At 50.9% G+C, this 21,959-nt stretch overlaps 1 protein-coding gene across 1 annotated transcript; it reads left to right on the forward strand.

The window, feature by feature from the left end:
• The first annotated feature begins 4,220 nt into the window (after positions 1–4,220).
• Positions 4,221–11,730, forward strand: LOC118649148 (sialic acid-binding Ig-like lectin 5). Its single transcript, XM_036295945.1, has 10 exons — positions 4,221–4,263; positions 4,342–4,632; positions 4,752–5,159; positions 5,248–5,382; positions 5,832–6,086; positions 6,172–6,456; positions 8,239–8,523; positions 10,302–10,401; positions 10,717–10,809; positions 11,568–11,730. Exons 1-10 carry the CDS (start codon positions 4,221–4,223, stop codon positions 11,728–11,730), a joined length of 2,058 nt encoding a protein of 685 aa, XP_036151838.1.
• Positions 11,731–21,959: the final 10,229 nt, after the last annotated feature.

Genomic DNA, 21,959 nt, shown 5'->3' on the forward strand with positions numbered 1-21,959 from the left:
TGAAGGCAGCTTGTCCTTGTCCCTCCTTTTCAGATAGCAATTACTTTTCTCTTTCTTTCTCTCTTTCTTTCTTTCTTTCTTTCTTTCTTTCTTTCTTTCTTTCTTTCTTTCTTTCTTTCTCCCTCCCTCCCTTTCTCTCTCTCTCTCTCTCTCTCTCTCTCTCTCTCTCTCTCTCTCTCTCTCTCTCCTCAATTACAGGAAATTTGGGAAGGGGAAGTGGGGAACAGGTCAGTGAAGATCACGTCTTTGATGTCTGGCCAAGACGGAAAAGGGGAGGGGTAGAGCTTGAGGCCTTTGTTCCCTGTTCTAAATTTCCTGCCTCAAGGGCACCTGTTGTGAAGTTTAGTTTCAAGTATAAGACTCGGTATCTGAATGTGATGGGTAGGACAGGGCCCCTGCATATAATGTAGGGGCAGGGATCAAAGTGAGAGTAGGTGTGCCCAGAAGCCGAGGCTCAGAGGGGAGGAATTTTGGGGGCTGGTGCGGAGCCCACTTCCAGAGTCACACCTTGGAGTCCCCTCTCCATGTCTTGGGTTTCTTCCTCTGTCCTTCCCAGCCCTCACCCAGACACCTGACATTCAACCACGGCACCTCTAGAATCTGGCCAACCTGGGACCCTTATCTGCTCGGTGCCAGCAGCCTGTAACTGGAGGAAGCCCCTGATCTTCTTCTGGATACGGGACACCCTTATCTCCTTGGGTCCTGGAACAGCTCACATGTCAGAAGTCACTATCATCCTGTAGTAGGCAGTCAGATAGGCACGAGCAGAGTGGGGACGATAGGCCAGGTGCAGAGGGTCACCGGGGCGGAGAGCCTCAGGTGCCTAGCAATGGGCAGAACTACAAGCCCTCACATGACCGCTCCCTTGAGTACTAGCCCCATAGATGACATCTAGGCTTCATCTGTGTTTCAACTTCAGGCCCAGAAAGGCAGAAAAACCAGGGAGAGCAACGCCATGGCTGACCTCAGGACCAGCTGCATTGAGGTCTTCCCCTGAGTCCTCCAGATAAAAGCCATCAGAATGGAAAACAAAACCCCCAGCACACTCTTTCTCTACCAGCACACCCGTGCCTTCCTCCTGCCCCTCTTTCCCCAGGGTTCTCACTCTCTCCTGAGCACAAGGTGCATTTTCCTTGCCCCTCTCTTTCTCTGAAGCTCCCAGGGCCACTCTTTTGCCTCTGTAACTTGTTTCCTGAGCCCACTTCTTCTGTGGCTCACTTCTTCTACCTCTATGTCTCTCTAAATACATTCCTTCTTATCATTTGAGTCTTGGCTCTGAATTCTTCTCTTAGCCAGAACCCATGAACTGAGTTTGCTGAACTGAGGTCTAACATCTGGGGCCATTTTTGCTGACAACAATCCCATAGCCCCTGGCACCATGGCACCAATGTCACCTACCAATTGACCTTACTGAGGTCCCATGTGACCACAGAAATAACCATTCAGCTCATTGCCTCCTATGAGTTTGGGCCATAACTTCTGGGTTATTGTGAGTAATAACAAGAGAGTCAGAACCTGAGGCAAATAGAGTTGAGGACTGGATTCTGACAGGGATAGGGGGCCAAGAGGATGCTAAAATGGAAACTAACTTCAAAACTGAAGAGGATGCTTCTGAATTGAGATGCTCCACAGAACCTGACCATCGGTGTCTTCCGTGGAAATAATACAGGCAGGAGAGACCTTCTCCTTTGCAATGCTGTGATGGACATGGACAACAGGGGGATGGGAGCATGAGTGTGTGGGGGGGGTGGGGAGGTTGAGGGTTAATGGGGGGGGGATGAGGACACATTTGTAATACGTTAACTAATAAAAAAACAAAAACAAAAAAAATAAAATTAGTCTGAACATTCAAACAGTGCTTAATAAAAAAAAAAAATCTTATGGAGACTTTGCATCCTCACTTCTATGGACCACTTGGAGGGATCTTTTGTTTTGGCAGCTGACTTCTTCTTAAACTTCTCAGCTCCCTCCCCAAGGGCCACATTCAAAGATCAGATGTTGCCTTTGAAGACCCCTCTTGATCCTATCTCTTCACCCAGCCTCACCTCTTTAGTTGACAATCCTTTCACTTTATTTTCCCCTGGCATTTTATTTGCATGATCTCATATATTCAAAGGGTTCAAAAGAGCATGTAGTAGAATGTACCTCTGCTCCTCACCCCAGTTGCAGGCTCAATCCCCCGTGTGGGGCATGTAGGAGACAGCCATCAATGATTCTCTCTCATCATTGATGTTTCTATCTCTCTCTCCCTTCCTCTCTGAAATCAATTAAAAAATATTTTTTAAAAAAAGTGTTCACCCAATGCTTCCTGGGGCATCTGGGGTACTCCAGCCCCGGGAAGGGTTCTGCACAGAGAGGATTTGGTCCCAGAAGAGTCTTGGAATCCCACTCTTCTGTCCCCACGAGTAGGGCTCCAAGAAAGTTGTCTGGAGGAAATTGACCCTCAAATTCCACATCTGTCTTGAGGGAAGTGGGTGTTGGTCTTCAGGAGGTGAGAGGCAGGGTTACAGGGTACAAGAAGAGGGAAGGGTCCACCCTGCTGTGGTCCAGGGGGGAGAAGAGCTCAGCTTTCGCTTCCCCTGCAAAGGCCCAAGGGAGAGAGGGGGAATTTCTGTTGAAGGGAGAAGTTTGGGGCAGAAACCATACATTTCCATCCAGAAAGAGTCTCCAGGTCTTTTACCACCAGCAGTGGCCCCAACCCCAGGCTGAGAGTCAGATGGTGTCAAGGGAATGTGGACTATTTCTCTGCAGCCCAGAGATGCCGATGCTGCAGTGGCCACAGCTGTGAGGGCTCCTGAGGTCTGAGCAAGAGGTTTCTGGGCGGGGCTGCAGTTAGATACCGGTCCTGGGAGGATATTGCAGGAACTGTGTGTGACCTTCAGTCAGTGACACAGCAAAGGGGAGCCTGCCTCTGCCTCCTGTCCCACTCTCCAGTCCCACCCATGGGTTTCCTGGGCTAACGTTAGCCCACTCCACAACCACCTTCATATCCTGGAGGTGACCAACAGACACCATCATCCCCTCTCTGGCCACAGGCCCTATCAAAACCTGGATGAGAGAACCTGGGCCAATTCCACCAACTGGGGGACCGAAGGGCCCACAGTTGGTCTCTGAGCATCAGATTTTCTAAGATGCGGGGAAGTGGGAATACTTCAGGATAGAAAGAGATTACATGAACCATGGCTCCCAATATATGACATTGTCTCTGAATGTGGCAAGTAGCCAAGGGTCCCCAGGAAAGAGCCCCATGGGCCAACTCTACTGTTTTCCTACAACTTTCTTCCCAGCTCAGCTCTGCCCATTTACTCTTGGAGATGGTACCACCATGCCCCCTGTTACTTTTGTCAGGGCTCTGGGAGTCACTCTAGGTGCCTCCCTCCCCCACCCATCACACCTCCCCTCAAATTTCACTTCCTCAAAGTGTCTTCCACCTCAAATCTTTCCTCCACAACATGCAGATTTGGTTCTCACCTTCTTAAACAACCACAATAGTGCTGATCTCTGGCCTCTTGACCTCCCGCCTTTCCCTTCCACCTCTTTCCCTGTCCTGGCCTCAGAGAGACCATGTTGATACCTATATGACCCTGATCCTTTCTTGCTTAAGAATCTTCCACGGTTTCCCCATTGCCTTCAGATAAAGCTCTAGCCCATCAGCTGGTCTGTCTTCCCTCACTGCTTGAACTAGTTGAAGGTCAGGACTGACTTAATCATTTTTGTGAGTTTGCAAAGGCGTGAATGAAGGAAATGAGTGGTGGTGTGTGGTGTTTTTGTTGCCTCCTCTAGACCCTGTTCTGCCACTGGTGCCCATATAGGCTATCCCGAGACCCATCCCTAGCGGGCCACCTCCATGAGAGTCCCAAGGCCATGACGGTCAGAGAGCTGGCCAGGTGAGACCAGCTTCTCCAGTACAGTTGATGGCCCATGGACCCAGGACACGGGGGCTCTTGTCCACCCTTGCTATCTTACTTAGACAAGCCTCTCGCTTCCTCTGAGCCTCAGGGTTCATTTGCCACAGGCAGAAATGGGGCTGGGCGATCTCAAAGAGTCAATCATAGCAGACTCTCTGAATCTGAGGTTCCCTCTTCTGGGCTTGTGACCTTTGGTTCTCACCACAGCTTTCCTGTCGAAGCTTTCTCTGCCCTCCCTCATCTGCATCTTTCCACCCTCTCGCCGAGGGACCCGGACCGAGCAGACAGACTGTGTCAGGGCGTGAGGAAGAGATGTTGCTGAGGCTGCTGCTGCTGCTGCCCGCGCTGTGGGGAGGTGAGTGGGCCGAGGGGAGAGGGCAGCCCACTCGGGGGAGGCCCTGGAGCTCCAGGCTGAGTTTTTCTCTCTCCCTAGGAGCCCTGGCTAAGGGTTCAAGCTACCGGCTGGTACTACAGGAGTCTGTGACAGTGCAGGAGAGTCTGTGTGTCTCTGTGCCATGCAAGTTTTACTACTCCAGGATGTTCCATAAATACCTGCACAAGCATTGGTTCAAGCAAGTAGGAAATGAAAAGCTTGGTATTCTGGTGGCCACAGACAATCCAGAAGAGAAGCTACAAGAGAGGACTCAGGGCCGGTTCTTGATTCCCATGGACTCCAAGTCCGAAGACTGCTCCCTGACCATCAGAGATGTCAACATGAGGGATAGTGGGACGTACTTCTTTCATGTAAAATATGGACTCTATGAACATACATATGAAGACCAAATGCTCTCTCTGAAAGTGACAGGTATCGTAGGGGCCCAAAGAAAGGCCCCCTGGTGTCAGGTACCAGAAATGGAAAAATGAAGGACCCTGGGGTTGGGGTGGGGACAGCCATGACAAAACCCTGGGGCAGGCTGACATGCCGAGGGGTCCTCATCACCTCTCTCTTCACTCCAGCCCTGACCGACAAACCTGACATCCAGATCCCAGGGCCCCTGGAGTCCGGCCGCCCCAAGAAACTGAACTGCTATGTGCCCTGGGCCTGTGAGGAGGGCACGCCCCCCATCTTCTCCTGGACATCAGCTGCTTACACCTCCCTGGGCCCCAGGTCTCATCATTTCTCCTCTGTGCTCACTCTCACCCCACGGCCCCAGGACCATGGCACCAACCTCACCTGTCAGGTGCATTTTCCTGCCACTGGTGTGAGTGTGGAGAAGACCATCCGGCTCAATGTGGTCTGTGAGTTCTGGGGCAGGATCCCGGGCCCCTAAGGGGGTGTGGCCAGGGCAGAGCTGGGCCAGGGCAGAGCTGGGCCAGGGCTTGAAATCAGGGTCCTGATAGTCCACCAGGAAGGGAACCCCCTCTCCTGGTTCCATGGCTGCTGGGGAAAGGCCCAGTGCCCACCATGGGTGTCCTTCTGTCCCAGATGCTCCACAGAACATGGCCATCAGCGTCCTTCAAGGAAACAGCACAGGTAGGAAGGGGCCTCTGTCCTCAGGGCTGGGAGGGACACAGGGTCTAGGTGAGTTCCGAGCTACGTGGGATAGATAGGGGAGGCCAGCTACTGAGGACAGGTGGAAGGCTCCCCCCAACACCTCAACTCTCTAAACCTTTTGCTCACCCACAGCTTTCTGTGGCCAAATAAAAAGGAAGCTTGCGTCCCTCTTGCTTCGCCCTCCTCTCTGAAGTTTGGCCTCCTCCTGCTTCGTTACCTCCTCTTTGGCCCATGCCTGCATTTGTTTTTCATATTCCAAGTCCTCTGTCCTCCATCTGCGAGGCAGCCTGGGCGACTTTGGGCCCCTTCGGGAGGCCTGAGGCCAGGGGGTGTTGGTCCTCTCCTCAGAGCTAGTGTGGACATAGCAAGGAGGAGAGACCCCAGCTTTGTTCAACCCCTCTCTCTCTCTCTCCCTCTCTCTCTCTCAGCCCTCAAGATTCTGCAAACCACATCCCTTTCCATCCTGGAGGGAGAGGCCCTGAGGCTGCGCTGTGAGGCTGACAGCAACCCCCCTGCTGAGCTGAGTTGGTTCCGGGGGTCCCCAGGCCTGAAAGCCACCCCCCTCTCCAGCACCGCGATCCTGGAGCTGCCTCGCGTGGGGCCTGCACAGGAAGGACAGTTCACCTGCCTAGCTCAGCACCGGCTGCGCTCCCACAGCGTCTCTCTCAGCCTCTCCGTGGTCTGTGAGTGGGGAGACCCCAGGGGGAAGGACAACTGGGTTCTGGGGAGATTAGAGGCAGCGCTGACCCTTCTCCTCGCTCCCCACAGACCCCCCGCAGCTGCTGGGACCCTCCTGCTCCTGGGAGGACCAGGGCCTGCACTGCAGCTGCTCCTCCAGGGCCCAGCCGGCCCCCTCCCTGCGCTGGCGGCTGGGGGCGGGGCTGCTGGAGGGGAACCATGGCAACGCCTCCCATGTGGTCACCTCCACCTCAGAGGGGCCCTGGACCAACAGCTCCCTGAGCCTCCGAGCAGGGCTCAGTGAGGGACTCAGACTCAGCTGCGAGGCCCGGAATGTGCACGGGACCCGGAGCACCGCTGTCCTGCTGCTGCCAGGTCAGGGCCTGCTCGGGGCAGAGGCCACGTAGAAAGGAGTGGGTCAGAGAGAAGGTGGGGCTGGGGGAGGGGAGCTGCGCGGGCACAGGAGTGATTGCTAGGACAGGGCCCACCATCTCCTGGCCAAGCGGAACCTACAGAGGGTTCTGCAAGGAGGTGGGAAGAGGAGAGTCTGAGGTCTGGGAGTGGGAGGTGTCATGCAGGGAGGGAAAAGCCCTCAGACCCTGGGGTCCTGGGGCCACCTGGGATGCAAATGGAACAGGAAAGTGAATTCATCTGCCGAGCTAAGAACCTGCTGGGCTCCCTCCTTGTCTTGCCAAGCCTCTCTGTGCACTGTGAATGCGGAGGTCCTGGCTTACCCAGGGGCAGCTCACCTGGGTCTTGGTGTTGGCAGCACTGAGAATGGCAGCAGGTGTTAGGCTGGTGGGGTCGGACCGAACCTTGGTTCAGCAACCTCAGTTCTTGAGTTCTGGCTAAGAAAGAATTCAGAGCCAAGACTCAAAGGATAAATGGAAGTTTGTTTAGAAAGCCAGAGAGTTAGAAGAAGTGATCCGTAGAAGTAGGGGACTTAGAAAACAAGCTACAGCAGCAAAAGAATGGGCCCATGGCGCTTAGGATAGAGAGGAATAAAAGGTAATGTCCCTGTGTGTGTGGGGGGGGGGGGGGGGAGGAAGGGGGAGGAGAAACCCTGGGTATGCCCCCCAGCACACTGAGTCCCCGTCTTTATAAAAAATATATATTTCTTTATTGATTTCAGAGAGGAAGGGAGAAGGAAAGAGAAACATCAATGAGAGAGAGTCATTGATCGGCTGCCTCCTGCACGCCCCCCACTGGGGATCAAGCCTGAAACCCAGGCATGTGCCCTTGGCCGGAATCGAACCTGGGACCCTTCAGTCCGCAGACTGACGCTCTATCCACTGAGCCAAGCCGGCTAGGGCTGGTTCTCTGCCTTGAGAGTGCTTATCTGCAGGTCTGGCATGGAGGGAGGATCCCAATAGAATGTTCATCAGGTTCATCAGCGTATGTCCTTTCGGGGTCATGGTGTCCACTGATTGGTGGGTCCCGGGCAGGGGGTCACTGGTCGCCGCAGCTGGTCCTGAGGTCAGCCGTGGTGCCACTTCCTCTGGCTTTGCTGCTGGTTCTGGGCCTGCAGCTGAAACACAACCGAGGCCTCGATGAGTTTGACGGGGTTTAGAACCTCTTTGTCCTGAAGGCTTAACGCTTAAGGGCTAGTCTCTGTTGACCCCATGACCACCAGCCACAGGCCCGGGGAGGAAAGGTCAGGGAGTGTTAGGGCCCCGAAGGAGGAACGCACGCAGCCAGGGTGGTGAGGGATCACGAATTTATTCCATCATCCGCCCACCAGGCGGCTGAGCCTGGATGGCTCCAGCACCCAGTGACAGGAGTCGGTAGCTTTTAAAGGACGTTTGGCGCCTTTTTCTGGGCGGAGACTTCTCTGTGCAGACCCGGAGGGGAGATCATGGAATGTGGTCACCACAAGTGAAATGTGGTTTCAGCAAAGGGAATGTCCACAGTGAAATGGCCTGAAAAGCCAGTTCCCGGGGGAGGGGCATCGATTCCATTATTTGATTGGACCCAACAGAAAGGTCACCGGGGGCTGAGGTCCTTGGCTTCCCAGTTTTGCCCTTTGCTGGGCATCTGGGGTTTTCCTGCCCGGGTGGTTTTCTATACCCGGCCCATCATCCTCGCTCTGCTCAGGTCTAACTGCCAACCAACTAGGAGGGCAGAGGCACCGCTGACCCTTCCCCTCGCTCCTCACAGACCCCCCGCTGCTGCTGGGACCCTCCTGCTCCTGGGAGGACCAAGATCTGTTCTGCAGCTGCTCCTCCAGGGCCCAGCCGGCCCCCTCCCTGCGCTGGCGGCTGGGGGCGGGGCTGCTGGAGGGGAACCACAGCAATGCCTCCCACGCGGTCACCTCCAGCTCAGAGGGGCCCTGGACCAACAGCTCCCTGAGCCTCCGCCAGGGGCTCAGCTCTGACCTCAGACTCAGCTGCGAGGCCAGGAATGTCCTAGGGGCCCAGAGCGCCTCTGTCCTGCGGCTGCCAGGTAAGGGGTTCTTTTGAAGTCACAGGCTTAGGGAGAGAGGAGTGGATCAGAGAGAAGGTGGGGCTGGGGGTGGGGGCTGCGTGGGGACAGGGGGAATTGCCTGGACAGGTCCCTCCATCTCCTGCCTGAACAGAACCAACAGCGGGTTCTGGGAGGAGGTGGGAAGGGGAGAGACTGAGTCCCGGCAGTGGGTGGTGTCACCTGAGCTGGTGCTGGAGGAACAAGCTCTGAGCCCCTCCAGCCCTCAGCACCAGGGCTCCTGGAGCTGCCTGAGATGCAAATGGAGCATGAATTTGCGGAGCTCAGTATCTGCTGGGCTCCCTCCCTGTCTTGTTAAGCCTCCCTGTGCACTGTGAGGGGCTCCTGGGGGCAGGTCACCTGGGTCCTGGGAGGGCAGGGGCACCACTGACCCTTCTCCTCGCTCCCCACAGACACCCCTTCCCCCCCCCCCCCCGCCTTCCCCCCCCCCTTGCAGCTGCTGGGACCCTCCTGCTCCTGGGAGGACCAGGGTCTGCACTGCAGCTGCTCCTCCCCGGCCCAGCCGGCCCCCTCCCTGCACTGGCAGCTAGGGGTGGGGCTGCTGGAGGGGAACCATGGCAACACCTCCTACACTGACCTACAGGGTCACCTCCAGCTCTGCAGGGACCCTGGGCCAACAGCTCCCTGAGCCTCCTGGTGGAGGGTGGGGGCTCCACGCTGGACTCAGACTCAGTTGCCACTTCCTTCCCTGTTCATTAGGCCCAGAGAGCCAGTGTCCTGCTGCTGCCTGGGGCCTGTTGAGGGGGTGACGCCGGGGGGAGGAGGAGCCCCGACACTGTAGTAGGTTCCCAGCTGCCGTCACCAAATACCTCCAACAGGGAGGCTTAGTCAGAGAGACTTGTGGTCTCACCGTTCTGGAGGCGGGAAGTCGGAGGTCAGGGTGTCAGCAGGGTGGAGTCCTTCTGAGGCTGGGGTGTGTTGCAGGTCTTCCCTAACTTCGGGGGGGGGGGGGGGCGGTTGCTGGCAATCTTTGGCGTTCCTCAGCTTGTGTAAGCATCACTCCAGTCTCTGCCTTCATGCTCTCCTGGCGCTCTCCCTGTGCGTGTCTGTGTGCCAATTCCCCCATTTTATGAGGACACCGGTCCTATTGGATTTAGGGTCCACCCTAGTGACCTACATTGTAACTGTCACTTCTGTAAAGACCCTATCTCCAAATCAGATCACATTCTTTTTTTATTATTGTTAAATATATTTTATTGATTTTTTTATGAGAGGAAGGGAGAGGGATGGAAAGTTAGAAACATCAGAAACATCGATCAGCTGCCTCCTGCACGCCCCCTGCTGGGGATGTGCCTGCAACCAAGGTACATGCCCTTGACCAGGATCGAATCTGGGTCCCTTCAGTCCGCAGGCTCTATCCACTGAGCCAAACTGGTTAGGGCTCAAGTCACATTCTGAGACACGGTGGGGGTGGGGGTACGGAGGGCTAGGACTGCAACATACAAATCTTGGGGCGCACAATTCAAGCCCTAACAGCCCCAGAGAGAGGGAGCTGGGAAAAGAGGCATTTTAAGGCTTGGACGGGAGTGGCTGGTGTGTAAGCTCCTCAGTCCTGAGGTCGGGGAAGGGGGTGTGGAGGGGAAGGGTCTGGTTCAGGGTCTATAGGGAGACAGAGTGTCGAGTGACCGAGTCCTGGACGGAGAGTGTCCACTCACGGGCCAGGCAGAGACAGAAATGGCCAGTTTGGAGGATGCTATGGATTGGGGTTGGAATTTACACAAATCTCAAACTACCTACAGGTAAACCGGAATCCAGGGCCGGTGGAATCCTGGCAGTGGTTGGGGGAGCTGGCATCATGGCCCTGGCCCTGCTTTCTCTCTGCTTTTGTCTCACCTTCAGGTGGGAGTGAGCTCCAGGGACAGAGGGTGGGGCCTGGGGTGGGAAGGACTTAAGGTCTGGGAATCGCAGAAAACCTGAGCTGGAGGACCCCGGGCTGGTGGGAAAGCCAGGAGCCAGGGAAGGGAGGTCGGGCGCTGGCATGAAACAACCTGTAATCTACTGGGCCAAGTAGATTGGGGTCTCTTCCCAGCTACTCTATGTCTGGCGCTTGGGTTCGGGGAGCACCTGTCACATGCTCTTCATATAGACTAGGGGCGGTCTGCCCATTCCATGCCCCAAGTAACAAGGCTGAAATGCCTGGGGTTGTTTCCATAGAGTGAAGACCTGCAGGGAAAAAGCAGCCCAGCTGATGCAGAGCATGGACAAGGATGTGCACCCAGGCGCCGGCTCCGGGGTGAGTAATGGGACGTAGCCCCCATTCAACATTATACCTTTTGGATGCTGCCCACCAGCGGGGCTTCTAGACATTTCAATGTTAGATGCCCCACACTTCCTGGAATTGCACAAGTGGTTATTTAATTTAACTTATTTTTTTAAAATAGATTTTTATTGATTTCAGAGAAGAAAGGAAAGGGAGAGAGAGGTAGAAACATCAATGATGAGAGAGAATCTTTGATCGGCTGCCTCCTGCACGCCCCACACTGGGGATCGAGCCTGCAAGCTGGGCCTATGCCTTGAATGGGAATCGAACCGTGATCTCCTGGTTCATAGGTTGACGCTCAACCACTGAGCCACGCCAGCTGGGAATTGACGAAACATTTTTGTTGTCAATCCTCACCTGAGGATATTTTTCCATTGATTTTTAGGGAGAGTAGAAGAGAGAGGGAGACAGAGAGAAACATCGATGTGAGAGAAACACATCCATTGGTTGCCTCCTGCACGAGCCCTGACCAGGGCACTGGGCTAAGGGGGCGGGGGAGTGGGGAGTCTGCAACCGAGGTAGGTGCCCTTGACCGGAATCGAACCGGGGACCCTACCCACTGAGCAAAACTGGCCAGGGCCATGACTACACCTTTTAAAATAAATGGACTGGTAAACGATAAAACTCCCACCATTCCCAATCTCAGCCTGGCCCTTGGCCGCTCCCTTCCAGACCCTTCTGAGCTGCTTGGAACCCTTCCTCTTCTCTCCACTCAGGCACATCAGCACCCGTTCTGGACGGATAGCCCTGCAGCTCCCCCAACGGCTCCCTCAGCCCCTGATGGTGCTGGCTCCCCCGCCAAAGGGGAGCCGGAGCTCCACTATGCTTTCGTCAGGTTTCACAACCGGAAGCCTCAGGGAAATGAAGATGCCAACACCGTGTACTCAGAGATCAAGACACACAAGTGAGGAACTACTTGCTCCGGGTCCTGAAGGCGGAAAACCTGAGATCAACGTGCCAGCAGGCCGGGTGCCTTGGGAGGCCTCTCCGCTAGGCTTGCAGATGGCCGTCTTCTCTCTGTGTCCTCCCATGGCCCTCCCTCTGAGTGTCTGTGTCCTAACCTCCTCTTCTTATAAGGACACCAGATATACTGGACTAAGGCCCACCCTAATGACCTCACTTGAACCGCAGTATCTCTTTAAAGACTCTATGAGGAAACATAACCGAACTGTAAGGAGAAATGATGAGGTACTGGGTTTAGGACTTCAACCGGTTAAGTTCATGATTTTTTTTCAGCCCATAACCTCAGTGTCTGATTATTTTAAAATTAACGATTTTCTTGGCAATGGTCTGAATCCTCTGGTATATATGAAGGACCGAAGGACTTGTGTCCGAAAGAACTGAGTTCAAATCCATCTATACCGCATATCGAGTGAGTCAGTTTATTTCTCTGCTGTTCTGCAAAGCAGGGAAATCACCCCTATCTAACCAGGCTATTGTGAAAGACCAATAAACAGTAGCTATGAAACAGTTAACAAAAGCACTAACACACCCATGGCTGGTGTTCTCAGTGGTTAGAGCATTGGCCCATGCACTGAAGTGTGGTGGATTCAATTCTCAGTCAAGGGCACGTATGGGTTGCAGGTTTGATGCCCGGCCCCAGTCGGGGCTTGTGCAGGAGGCAACCCATCGATGTGTCTCTCTCACACTGATGTTTCTCTCTCACACACTCTCTTTCTCCTTCTCTCCTCCCTCCCTGCCTTCCACTCTCTCTAAAAGTCAATGGGAAAAATATCCTCAGGTGAGGATGAACAAATCTATATATATAAAGCCTAAGCTACTGGCCAATCAGCTGGTAGCTATGATGCACAATACCACCAGGGGGCAGATGGTCAAAGCAGGAGCTGCCAAGTGATAACAACTTTGCAGAGTGACCTCTAGCACTCCGGGACACCTCAGGAGATGCCAGACTGCCAGTTTTGGCTTGAACCCCACGGACCAGGATAAGGGACCCCACCTGCCGGAGGGACCCCACTCCCCAGACACCCTTCGAGCCCTGGCACCACCCCAGGTGTGGCTGGCTGGGGTGGGACTGTGGGAGGTGGGCTCCAGGGCATGTCTGGCCCATCTCGCCCACTTCCACCCCACCAGCCACCTTCTAATTAATTTCAATGTGCATAAATCTGTGCACCGGACCTCTAGTAAATAAATAAGTAAATAAATAAAGTGCTGACAAAGCTTTTTGTGACCTCTGAACACATGTGGGTCAGGTCTTTTGTTAGCTGTTACAACAAACTTCCTGCTAACAATTCTCCCCTCTAGCCTGGAGTGCCAGAGGCCACAGCATCTGATGTTTGTGTCACAACCGGCTCAGACGTCTTCATGAGTGCCCCAGTAAAGTTTAATTACTTCATCTTTCTGTCCAAGGCTCGACACATGCCGGGGTCCCACCCCAGCAGGTCCAGGGGTCACCAAAGCTGTGGATGGAGTCGGCGAAGAAGGAATGACACGGAGACAGCGTTCAGTTGATCAGCAGCCTAGCCAGGATCTCTAGCCAAGTTCTGGTCTGGATCTCCAGCCAGGTTCTGTGTCCATGTTTTCTTGCTAGGTTCTCCAGCCAGGTTCTCCAGGTTCTCCAGACAGGTTCTGTAGCCACGTTCCCTCGCTAGGTTCTCCAGCCAGGTTCTGTCCAGGTTCTCCAGCCAGGTTCAGTCACCAGGTTCTAGTCAGGTTCTCTTGCCATGTTCTATTCAGGTTCTGTAGCCAGGTTCTGTCTCTAGGTTCTTCAGCCAGGTTCTCTCGCTAGGTTCTGTCTCTAGGTTCTGTGGCCAGTTTCTGTCCAGGATCTTTTGCCATGTTCTCTCCAGAGAAGTTCTTCTGTCTCTAGGTTCTGTGTAGGTTCTGTCTTCTGGTTCCTGTGTAGGTTCTGTCTTCTAAGTTCTGTCTTGTTACATCTGTATTTATACCAGTTGATTCCAATCCTATCAATCTCTATTCCAAAGGTTAGGGCTTTTCTTATCTCCATTCCAGGGAGTAAAGATTATGTAGCTTAAGCATGATTGTTCCTAGTTAAAGTGATTAATTACCCGCCTGGCATTTAGTTAAGAGGTTTTATTCCCTCCCTAACTTCAGGGGAAAATCCCTACCTGGGGAAACAACCTTTCTCAGAGACCTTGGTTAAAACACATAGTGCCAAGAAGGTGAGCAAACATATTAAGAACAGTATGCCATATATGCCAGGTCCCTTGAAACAGCAAGCATGGACCGGCTCCCGGCAGACACACCCTTGTCTGAGCTGATCTCACCCACCTCATTTCTAACCAGCCTCCCGTTCATTTCCCACGCCAATCCCAGCAGCTACCTCTTAGAGATTCAAGCCTCCACACCTTCTGTGCAACTGAAGAAAACCAATGAACTCCAAGGAGTAGGGGGAATTCTTAAGAGTAGTCAGAAAAATGCCCTGGCCTGTGTTTCTCAATGGTTAGAGCGTCGACCCAAGAACTAAAGGGTCTCGGGTTCGATTCCGGATCGAGGGCACGTCGTATCTGGGTTGCAGGTTCAAACCCCGGCCCAACCAATCGATGTGTCTCTCTCACATTGATGTTTCTCTTTTTCTCTCTCTCCTCCCCTCTTCCCTCTCTCCCTTTCGCTTTCTCTAAAAATGAATGGAAAAAATATCTTTGGGTGAGAATTAACAAACAAAGAAAAAAAGAGTAGAAATAAAAGAGAATACATTTAAAAAGACCAGAGTTAGACACACAGCTGATTTTTTTCAGGGACGCTATGAGAAGACCAAATACAGTGGAAGGATATCTTATGTCCTGAGAGATACAGATGTTAATTCAAAAGTCCTACTTAGTTAACATTATGTTTTAAGCTTGAAGGTGGAATAAAGATATTTAATACAAACAGAAATGAGACCATTCATAAACAAAAACTTCTCCAAGTAATTCTAAAAGATATAATTTGGGTATTTGTGATCCCAGATTGAAGCTGAAATATACAAAAAGGAATGAAACCATTATAAAGTGGCCAATATGTGAGCAGAAAGAAACAAATACTTATAAAATATAATGATGTGTAGAGGAGTCAAACACAAAATATAGTATTTAAATACCATACTATAGTAACATAATTCATAAATGTGTAAATAGAATTTACATTTGATAAAGTCTTTATATTATTCAGGAGAAAATGAAATATGATAAGCTTTAGATTTTGATATTTTGTTATAATCTCAAGGATATTTTTAAAAGAATCTACCCCAAGTTTATCACCTCCAAACTAGGAGAAGTATAAAAGGTTTGGAAACATTATTCAATCAAACCAGAGAAAAAAAAGAAATGGAAGATTAAGAGAGAGGGAAAAAAAGAGAAGAACATATATATAGTACAAATATAAGATTCTGTATTTAGATCCCAATACATTTTAAAAATTGCATTAAGCACAAATGGACTTAGTGCTCTCAATAAAACACAAATATAGTCAGGCTGGGGGGAAATGTGCATATATGTTGTTTACAAGAGATCTATGTGAAACCTAGATTGTTCTTTGATTGACTTTTTTTGAGAAATACCGACCATCGCAAGTATATTAGTATCAGAAAATATATACTTTACAGTATAGGTATTAATGGAGATAAATGGGACCACTTCATAATGATTAAAGGTTCAATTTACCAGGAAGGCATAACACTTGAAATGTACATGATATGACAACAGACAGCAAAAACTGACAATTAAAAAAACACACACACACACAAAAAAACTAATCCACATTCCTAGAGGGAATTTTAATATATATTTTACAATCACTGATGAAACACACAGACAAGAAAATCACTAAAGGATTTGTTATTATACTACACATAAACAACATCATCAATGAACTCGATCTACAGCCATAGATAGAAAACTTGTCCCAAATGATGAGAAGATATATATTCTATTTGAGCCCACACAGTAAACATTCCAAAACATTTTATCATATACTGGGCCACATAAAGCAAAATTTCAACATATGTCAATGGATTGAAATACAGAATATGTTCACTGATTCCAAGGCTATTAAGCTAGAAATCAATAACAAGAGCATATTCTATTTATAATATACTACTAATATATATATATTATATATATATAATATATATACTAATAAACATAACTACGTATATGTATATTAGTGAAATTTAGAAAATTCCTTATAAATAAGTCAAGGATAAAATAATCATTAACGCAAATTTAAAATTATTTAAAACGAAGTGATAATAAAAATACTAAGGCCCTAGCTGGTTTGGCTCAGTGGATGGAGCGTTGGCCTGCGGACTGAAGGGTCCTGGGTTCAATTCTGGTCAGGGGCACATGCCCGGGTTGTGGGCTCGATCCCCAGTGGGGGGGCATGCAGGAGGCAGCCGATCAATGATTCTCATCATTGGTGTTTCTCTCTCTCCCTATCTCTTCCTCTCTGAAATCAATAAAAATATATATTTTAAAAAAATAGTATGTATAAAATGTTTAGTGGAAAACTAAAGTGGTTATTAGAAGAAATATATATAACTTCAGATGTCTATATCAGAGATGAGTTTATTTTTCAAACCTTAGGAAAATAACAGTAAAATAAACCAAAAGGAACTTGAAGGGAGGAAATCCCAAATGCTAAGAGCACATAGAAAAAATATTCAGTAGAAATGAACAACATCAGGAACTTTTATTTGATTCGGACACTAAAGCTGACAAAGCTCAGTTAAATCCAGAAATATATATATATATAGAAGGCAAGAGCAACCAGCATCCGGGAACATAAAGAGGACATCACTCTACGTAGCAGCAATTAGAAAGTAATGAAAATCCTTAAACCCATAAAGTTAAAGTCTGTAGAGTCAATGGGCAAATGCCCAGACAAATATTCAAACCTTCAGCCATCGGTCAGTGAGTATTGGTTCTCATGGCCATCTCTCAGCCCAGATGAAATGCAAACCCAATGTACCGACGAAATTCGGCCACTAGGTGGCGGCACCTCAGCGTTCTTTCAGGTTCCCCGCCACTGGGTAACTGTCCACTTCTTGCTGTGCCCACCTATTACCAGAACTATTTGTAAACCAAGATAAAAATCTTTCCTCCTCGTAGAATGGGCATAAAGGGACACAGGGCCATACTTCTTCGGAGCAGAGCGAGGGCGCGATGAGGCATATAGTTACAAACAGAACCAGCTCTCTGTACGTGTGACGGGCAAGGAATGGGTTCAAGGACAGGGCACGTGGATGGGTCCTGAGGCCTCCTGGGCCGGGAAGGAACCCATTTCTTCTCATCGTGGGAAAGCCCTAGGGAATCATGGGGGCAGGACACTGGGCTGGATAGAGGTAGAGGTAGAGGCTGCTATTAGGGGCACCCTTGGGGACCCCGCCTCCAGGACCTGGGTCTGTCTCTCTTTTCTTCAGCTCTGTCAAGGACACCCGACATCCACTTGCACGGGTTCCTAGAATCTGGGCACCCCAAGAACGTTACCTGCATGGAGCCCTGGGCCTGTGAGAGAGGGGCGCCCCTTCCATTCTATTGGATTGGGGTCACCGTCACTTCCCTGGGTTCCAGGATGTTCAATTCCTCAGTGGTCACCCTCACACCAGGGCCCCAGGACCACGGCGCCAACCTCACCTGTACTGTGGCCTTCCCTGGAGCTGAGGTGGGCACGGGGAGGACCATCCGGCTCAACGTGTGTGAGTGCTCAGCCAGGACCACGGTCCCTGGGGCTCCGTGTCAGGGTGGGGCAGCACCCTGGTGGAGGAGACTTGGGGACTGTTCTTGGATGCATGGCTGGAGTGAAGGTGAGAGAACACACAGGCCCACCCCCTTGCTCATGACCAGCCCATCCTAGTGCAGGGGGTCAATTACTTATTTCTCTTCCAGGTGGTCCACAGAACCTGACCGATCGCGTCTTCGGGGGAAACGGCACAGATGGGAGAGGACCTGGAGTCTCCCCACCCACCCCCCTCCAGCCTGCTACAATTCAGGCCCCAAAATGATCTCTCCTTACCCCGGAAGCGACCCTGTCCCTTCCCAGCTCAGAACTCACCATGGCACCCTCATCCCTCAGTGCATCCCCTGTGCATGAGCCGGCAATGACCAGGCCTACTGTGTCAGCACCTCTGCACAATGCCACACACAAAGTGCTTGGACTTGTGCATATTTCCTCCAGCTAGAATGAAGATACATCCTTTAGTGTATATATTCAATCAGATCTTCAAAAGGCATAGCATTCAAGTGAAAGAAAATCAGCGTTAAAATAAAGGCTATCCTAGACCTGTCTTTAAAAAAGAGGCTGATAATAAAAGAGCTGTTAAAAATATTGGGCACCATATACAAGTAACTTGACTGCCTTCCAGAAAAAGAACCAGTGTTCTTTAAAGAAATACAACAAAACCAAGCAGTCAACCACCTAAAACTGACAATGTCCACCATCCAGTGAAAAATTACTAGACATATGAAGAAATATGAACCTGCCACACTTCATAAGAGAAAAACTTTTACTAGATGATGCTCAGACATGACAGAAATGGACTTAACAGACAAAGACATTAAAATACTTCTTACAAATATGTTCTGTATATTCAAGGATATAAAGAAAAACATTACCATAATAAGAAAAAAAATAAAAAGATTAAAAACTAAAAAACTGTAACTTCTAGAGAAGAAAATACATTAATCAGAAACGCAAATGGTAATTTTTTTTTCTTTTTAGAAATTGTTCTTGCTTGGCTTCGTGGGGCTTGCATATGTCGCTAGTTATTTTGCAAACAACTCAACCTTGAACCCTTTCTCTGCCAGGCTGTTTCCTGCCTAAAATTCTGATGTACACATTTTAGCCATCACAGTCTTCTTACTGTCCAATTTTTGACTCTTCAATCAGTGAAATTTCAGTCTTCATGTGTGTGAGAACAATGGGGTAATTATAAACCTCATCTCGTGTTTTTTATTCTCTCAAGGATCACGGATATGCCCTGTTTGTGTTTCATGTGTAAAATTATATGTTTCCTGCCCAGCCAGTGTGGCTCAGTGGTTGAGTGTTGAGCCATGAACCAAGAGGTGACTGGGTTCGATTCCCAGTCAGGGCACATGCCTACTTTGTGGGCTGGATCCCCAGTTGGGGGCGTGCAGGAGGCAGCCAATCAGTGATGGATAATGTTTCTTTCTTTTTCACTCCCAGTTCTGAAGCTGAAAAGTTCAAGATCAAGGCACAGGCAGATGAGGTGTCTGAGAAGGGCCCAATGTGTGGTTCGTAGGCAACGTGTTCTCAACGGGTCCTTCCATGGAGAAGGAGTAAAGATGCTTTCTGAGGTCCCTTCGATAAGGGCACTAAATTCATTCATGTGAGCTCCACCCCGCGACTTAATTAGCTCTGAAGGCCCCACCCCCAAAGGCCCTCACGTTAGGGTTAGAGCTACAACATCTGGATGTGTGTGTGTGTGTGTGTGTGTGTGTGTGTGTGTGTGTGTGTGGTGGGGTGGGCACAACGTTCAGTCCATAGCAGTGACTGCCGCTGTAGTTGGTCCATAATCAGCAGTCATTCCTGTAACCCTAGAAAGAGGGGTGTTTGCCCCTTTTGCGGCTTTGACAAGTTCTTGCTTGTGTCTGAGACGTGACTGGAGTAGTCTTGTTCCACCACAGTCTGGTGTGACATCCTGTGATACGGTTCACGTTCAATAGGAGAACATCGGGGCTGGCTGTGGGTGTCGGCAGGGGCTGCGTTAGTCTTCCTGAAGGGGTAATTTTGTAAAGTAATGGAGTAAAATGTTAGGAGGTTGGAGAAGTCAAACAGGGATCAGGTCCCAGACATCCTTAGGTTGCAACAAAAAAATTGGTATTGCCCTAACCCTTTGGGGGTCGAACGACCCTTTCACAGGGGTCGCCTAAGACCATCGGAAAACACATATATCATTACATATTGTTTTTGTGATGAATCACTATGCTTTCATTATGTTCGATTTGTAACAATGAAAAGACATCCTGCATATCAGATATTTACATTATGATTCATAACAGTAGCACCATTGCAGTTATGAAGTAGCAACGGAAATAATTTTATGGTTGGGGGTCACCACAACATGAGGAACTGTATTAAAGGGTCGCGGCGTTAGGAAGGTTGAGAACCACTGCCCTAACCGGTTTGGCTCAGTGGATAGAGCGTCAGCCTGGGGATTGAAGGGTCCCGGGTTCGATTCCGGTCAAGGGCACATGCCCGGGTGGTGGGTTCGATCCCCAGTAGGGAGCGTGCAAGAGGTGACCGATCAATGATTCTCATCATTGATGTTTCTCTCCTTCTCTCTTCCTCTCTGAAATCAATAAAAAAATATATATTTTAAAAAGAATGGTGGCCCTGTTTAAGAGACCCCGCAGAGATCTCCTGCCCCCTCCACCAGGTGAGGACGGAATCTATGACGCAGGAGGTGGGCTCTCACAGACACAAACCTGCCCACGCTTTGATCTCGGGACTTCCAACCTCCGGGACTGAGAGAAACCAATGTTTGCTGGTTGAGCCACCCAGTCCGTGGTGTTCTGTGAGAGCAGCCCCGAGGTCCTCAGACACCGCAGGGACACGTGGTGGCTGTTTTTTTAAGTAGACATCACATGGTGAGCGCATCGGGGTGGCTGTGGTTTTAATTTAGAACGATGCTTTGAGAGTGGGATGATACGGAAATGTTCTACATTTGGAGGCGGGTGGGCCTGCAGGGGCCAAGTCAGGTGGTGGTGGTGGTGACAGTGTCTGATCTCAGAGGCTCCCCCTGTCAGAGACCCCGTCCCATCGAGGTGCAATGAAAGGGGCCCAGTCATCATTTGTAGGTGCAACGAGAATGAATGCAGCATTTTTGGAAGAGCAAAATTTGCAAACGTGTCCAGGCCTGGGAACGTACTCCCTGCGGAGCTGCAGCTCTCCAGCGCTGTGATCCCCGGATCCTGGGGCCTGGGGTTCCTGGGGCGGGGAGGGTGGGGGGTCAATGTGTGCGGGTGGCCTGCAGCGCCCCCTGGGGGCAGCACAGGACACCTGTCCTGACTTCACTGGGAAGAAGGGATCCCTCTGTCCCCAGGCCCTTCCCGGACATTCGTCCCAGCGTGGGAGTCTAGAGGGACACTTATGAACAGGTTAGTACTTGCCTGTTTCTAAGCATTGTCATTTACCAAACGTGGTCCCCTCGAGGCCAGACAGGGTGTCTGATTTGCCTGCATGTCGCCCATATGCCGCGTGGCACCCGCCACACCTGAGGGCCCAGGATGTGAGGTTGAGCGGACACACACAGTGTCTCTACACAACCCAAACAGACTCATTTGAAGAAGAAGAGCTGGGACAGGAAGACAACAGGTCGGGGAGTCTATCCCACTCCCTTCACACCTCCCATGCCCTTTCCACGGCCTGCACCTCCCTCCCACCCCCAGCCTCACCTCTGGGTGCAGGTGTCCTTGTCACAACAGGTGTTACAAGTACGTGTCACCCGATGGCGTGACAGAAGAAGAGGAGGAGATGGGAAGTGGACTCAGGTCTTGTGGGTGGGTGCTCCTGGGGGACCAGGGTGAGTGAGCCACGCCCCCCCCCCCATGAAAGATGATGGGGTGCCCCTGAGACCAGCCTGCACTTGCCAGATTTAGCAAATACAAACATGCCTGGCTGCTGTGGCTCAGTGGTTGAGCGTTGATCTATAAACCAGGAGGTCATGGTTCAATTCCAGCCAAGGGCACATGCCCAGGTTGCGGGCTGGATCCCCAGTAAGGGGCGTGCAGGAGGCAGCCGATCAGCGATTCTCCCTCATCATTGATGTTTCTGTCTCTCCCTCTCCCTTCCTCTCTGAGATCAATGAAAATATATTTAAAAAACAGAAGGCACCCGCTTCCATTCGAATTTCAGATATAAACAACGTGTCATTTTAGTGTAAGTATGTCCCGGGCAATATTTGGGACATACTTATACTCAACAAAGAGATTCCATGTTTATCTGAAAGTAAAATTCACTGAGCACCTTGCATGTTAGCTGCCAAGGGCCCTGCTCCCCACCCCCATGAACCTACCTTCCCCTGCATGCTGCCCCATCACCAGCCCCCACCCCCCACTAAGGAGGGCCCACTGTGAGCTTTCACTTCTGCTTTGGCAATGACCCTAGGCCAGCGGGGGAGCCCCATCTTCCACCCACAGCCAGGCCCCAGGGCTGGACACAT

The sequence above is a fragment of the Myotis myotis genome, unplaced genomic scaffold (assembly GCF_014108235.1).
Source record: "Myotis myotis isolate mMyoMyo1 unplaced genomic scaffold, mMyoMyo1.p scaffold_m19_p_28, whole genome shotgun sequence".
NCBI lineage: Eukaryota > Metazoa > Chordata > Mammalia > Chiroptera > Vespertilionidae > Myotis > Myotis myotis.

Bases quoted from the DNA above. Each gene is read 5' to 3' on its own strand.
- LOC118649148 (XM_036295945.1), top strand. From the start codon at position 4,221: ATGTTGCTGAGGCTGCTGCTGCTGCTGCCCGCGCTGTGGGGAG. The intron at 4,264-4,341 runs GTGAGTGGGCCG...CTCTCTCCCTAG, and splicing joins GCTGCCCGCGCTGTGGGGAG to GAGCCCTGGCTAAGGGTTCA. The intron at 5,160-5,247 runs GCAGGATCCCGG...CAGGGTCCTGAT, and splicing joins TGTGGTCTGTGAGTTCTGGG to AGTCCACCAGGAAGGGAACC.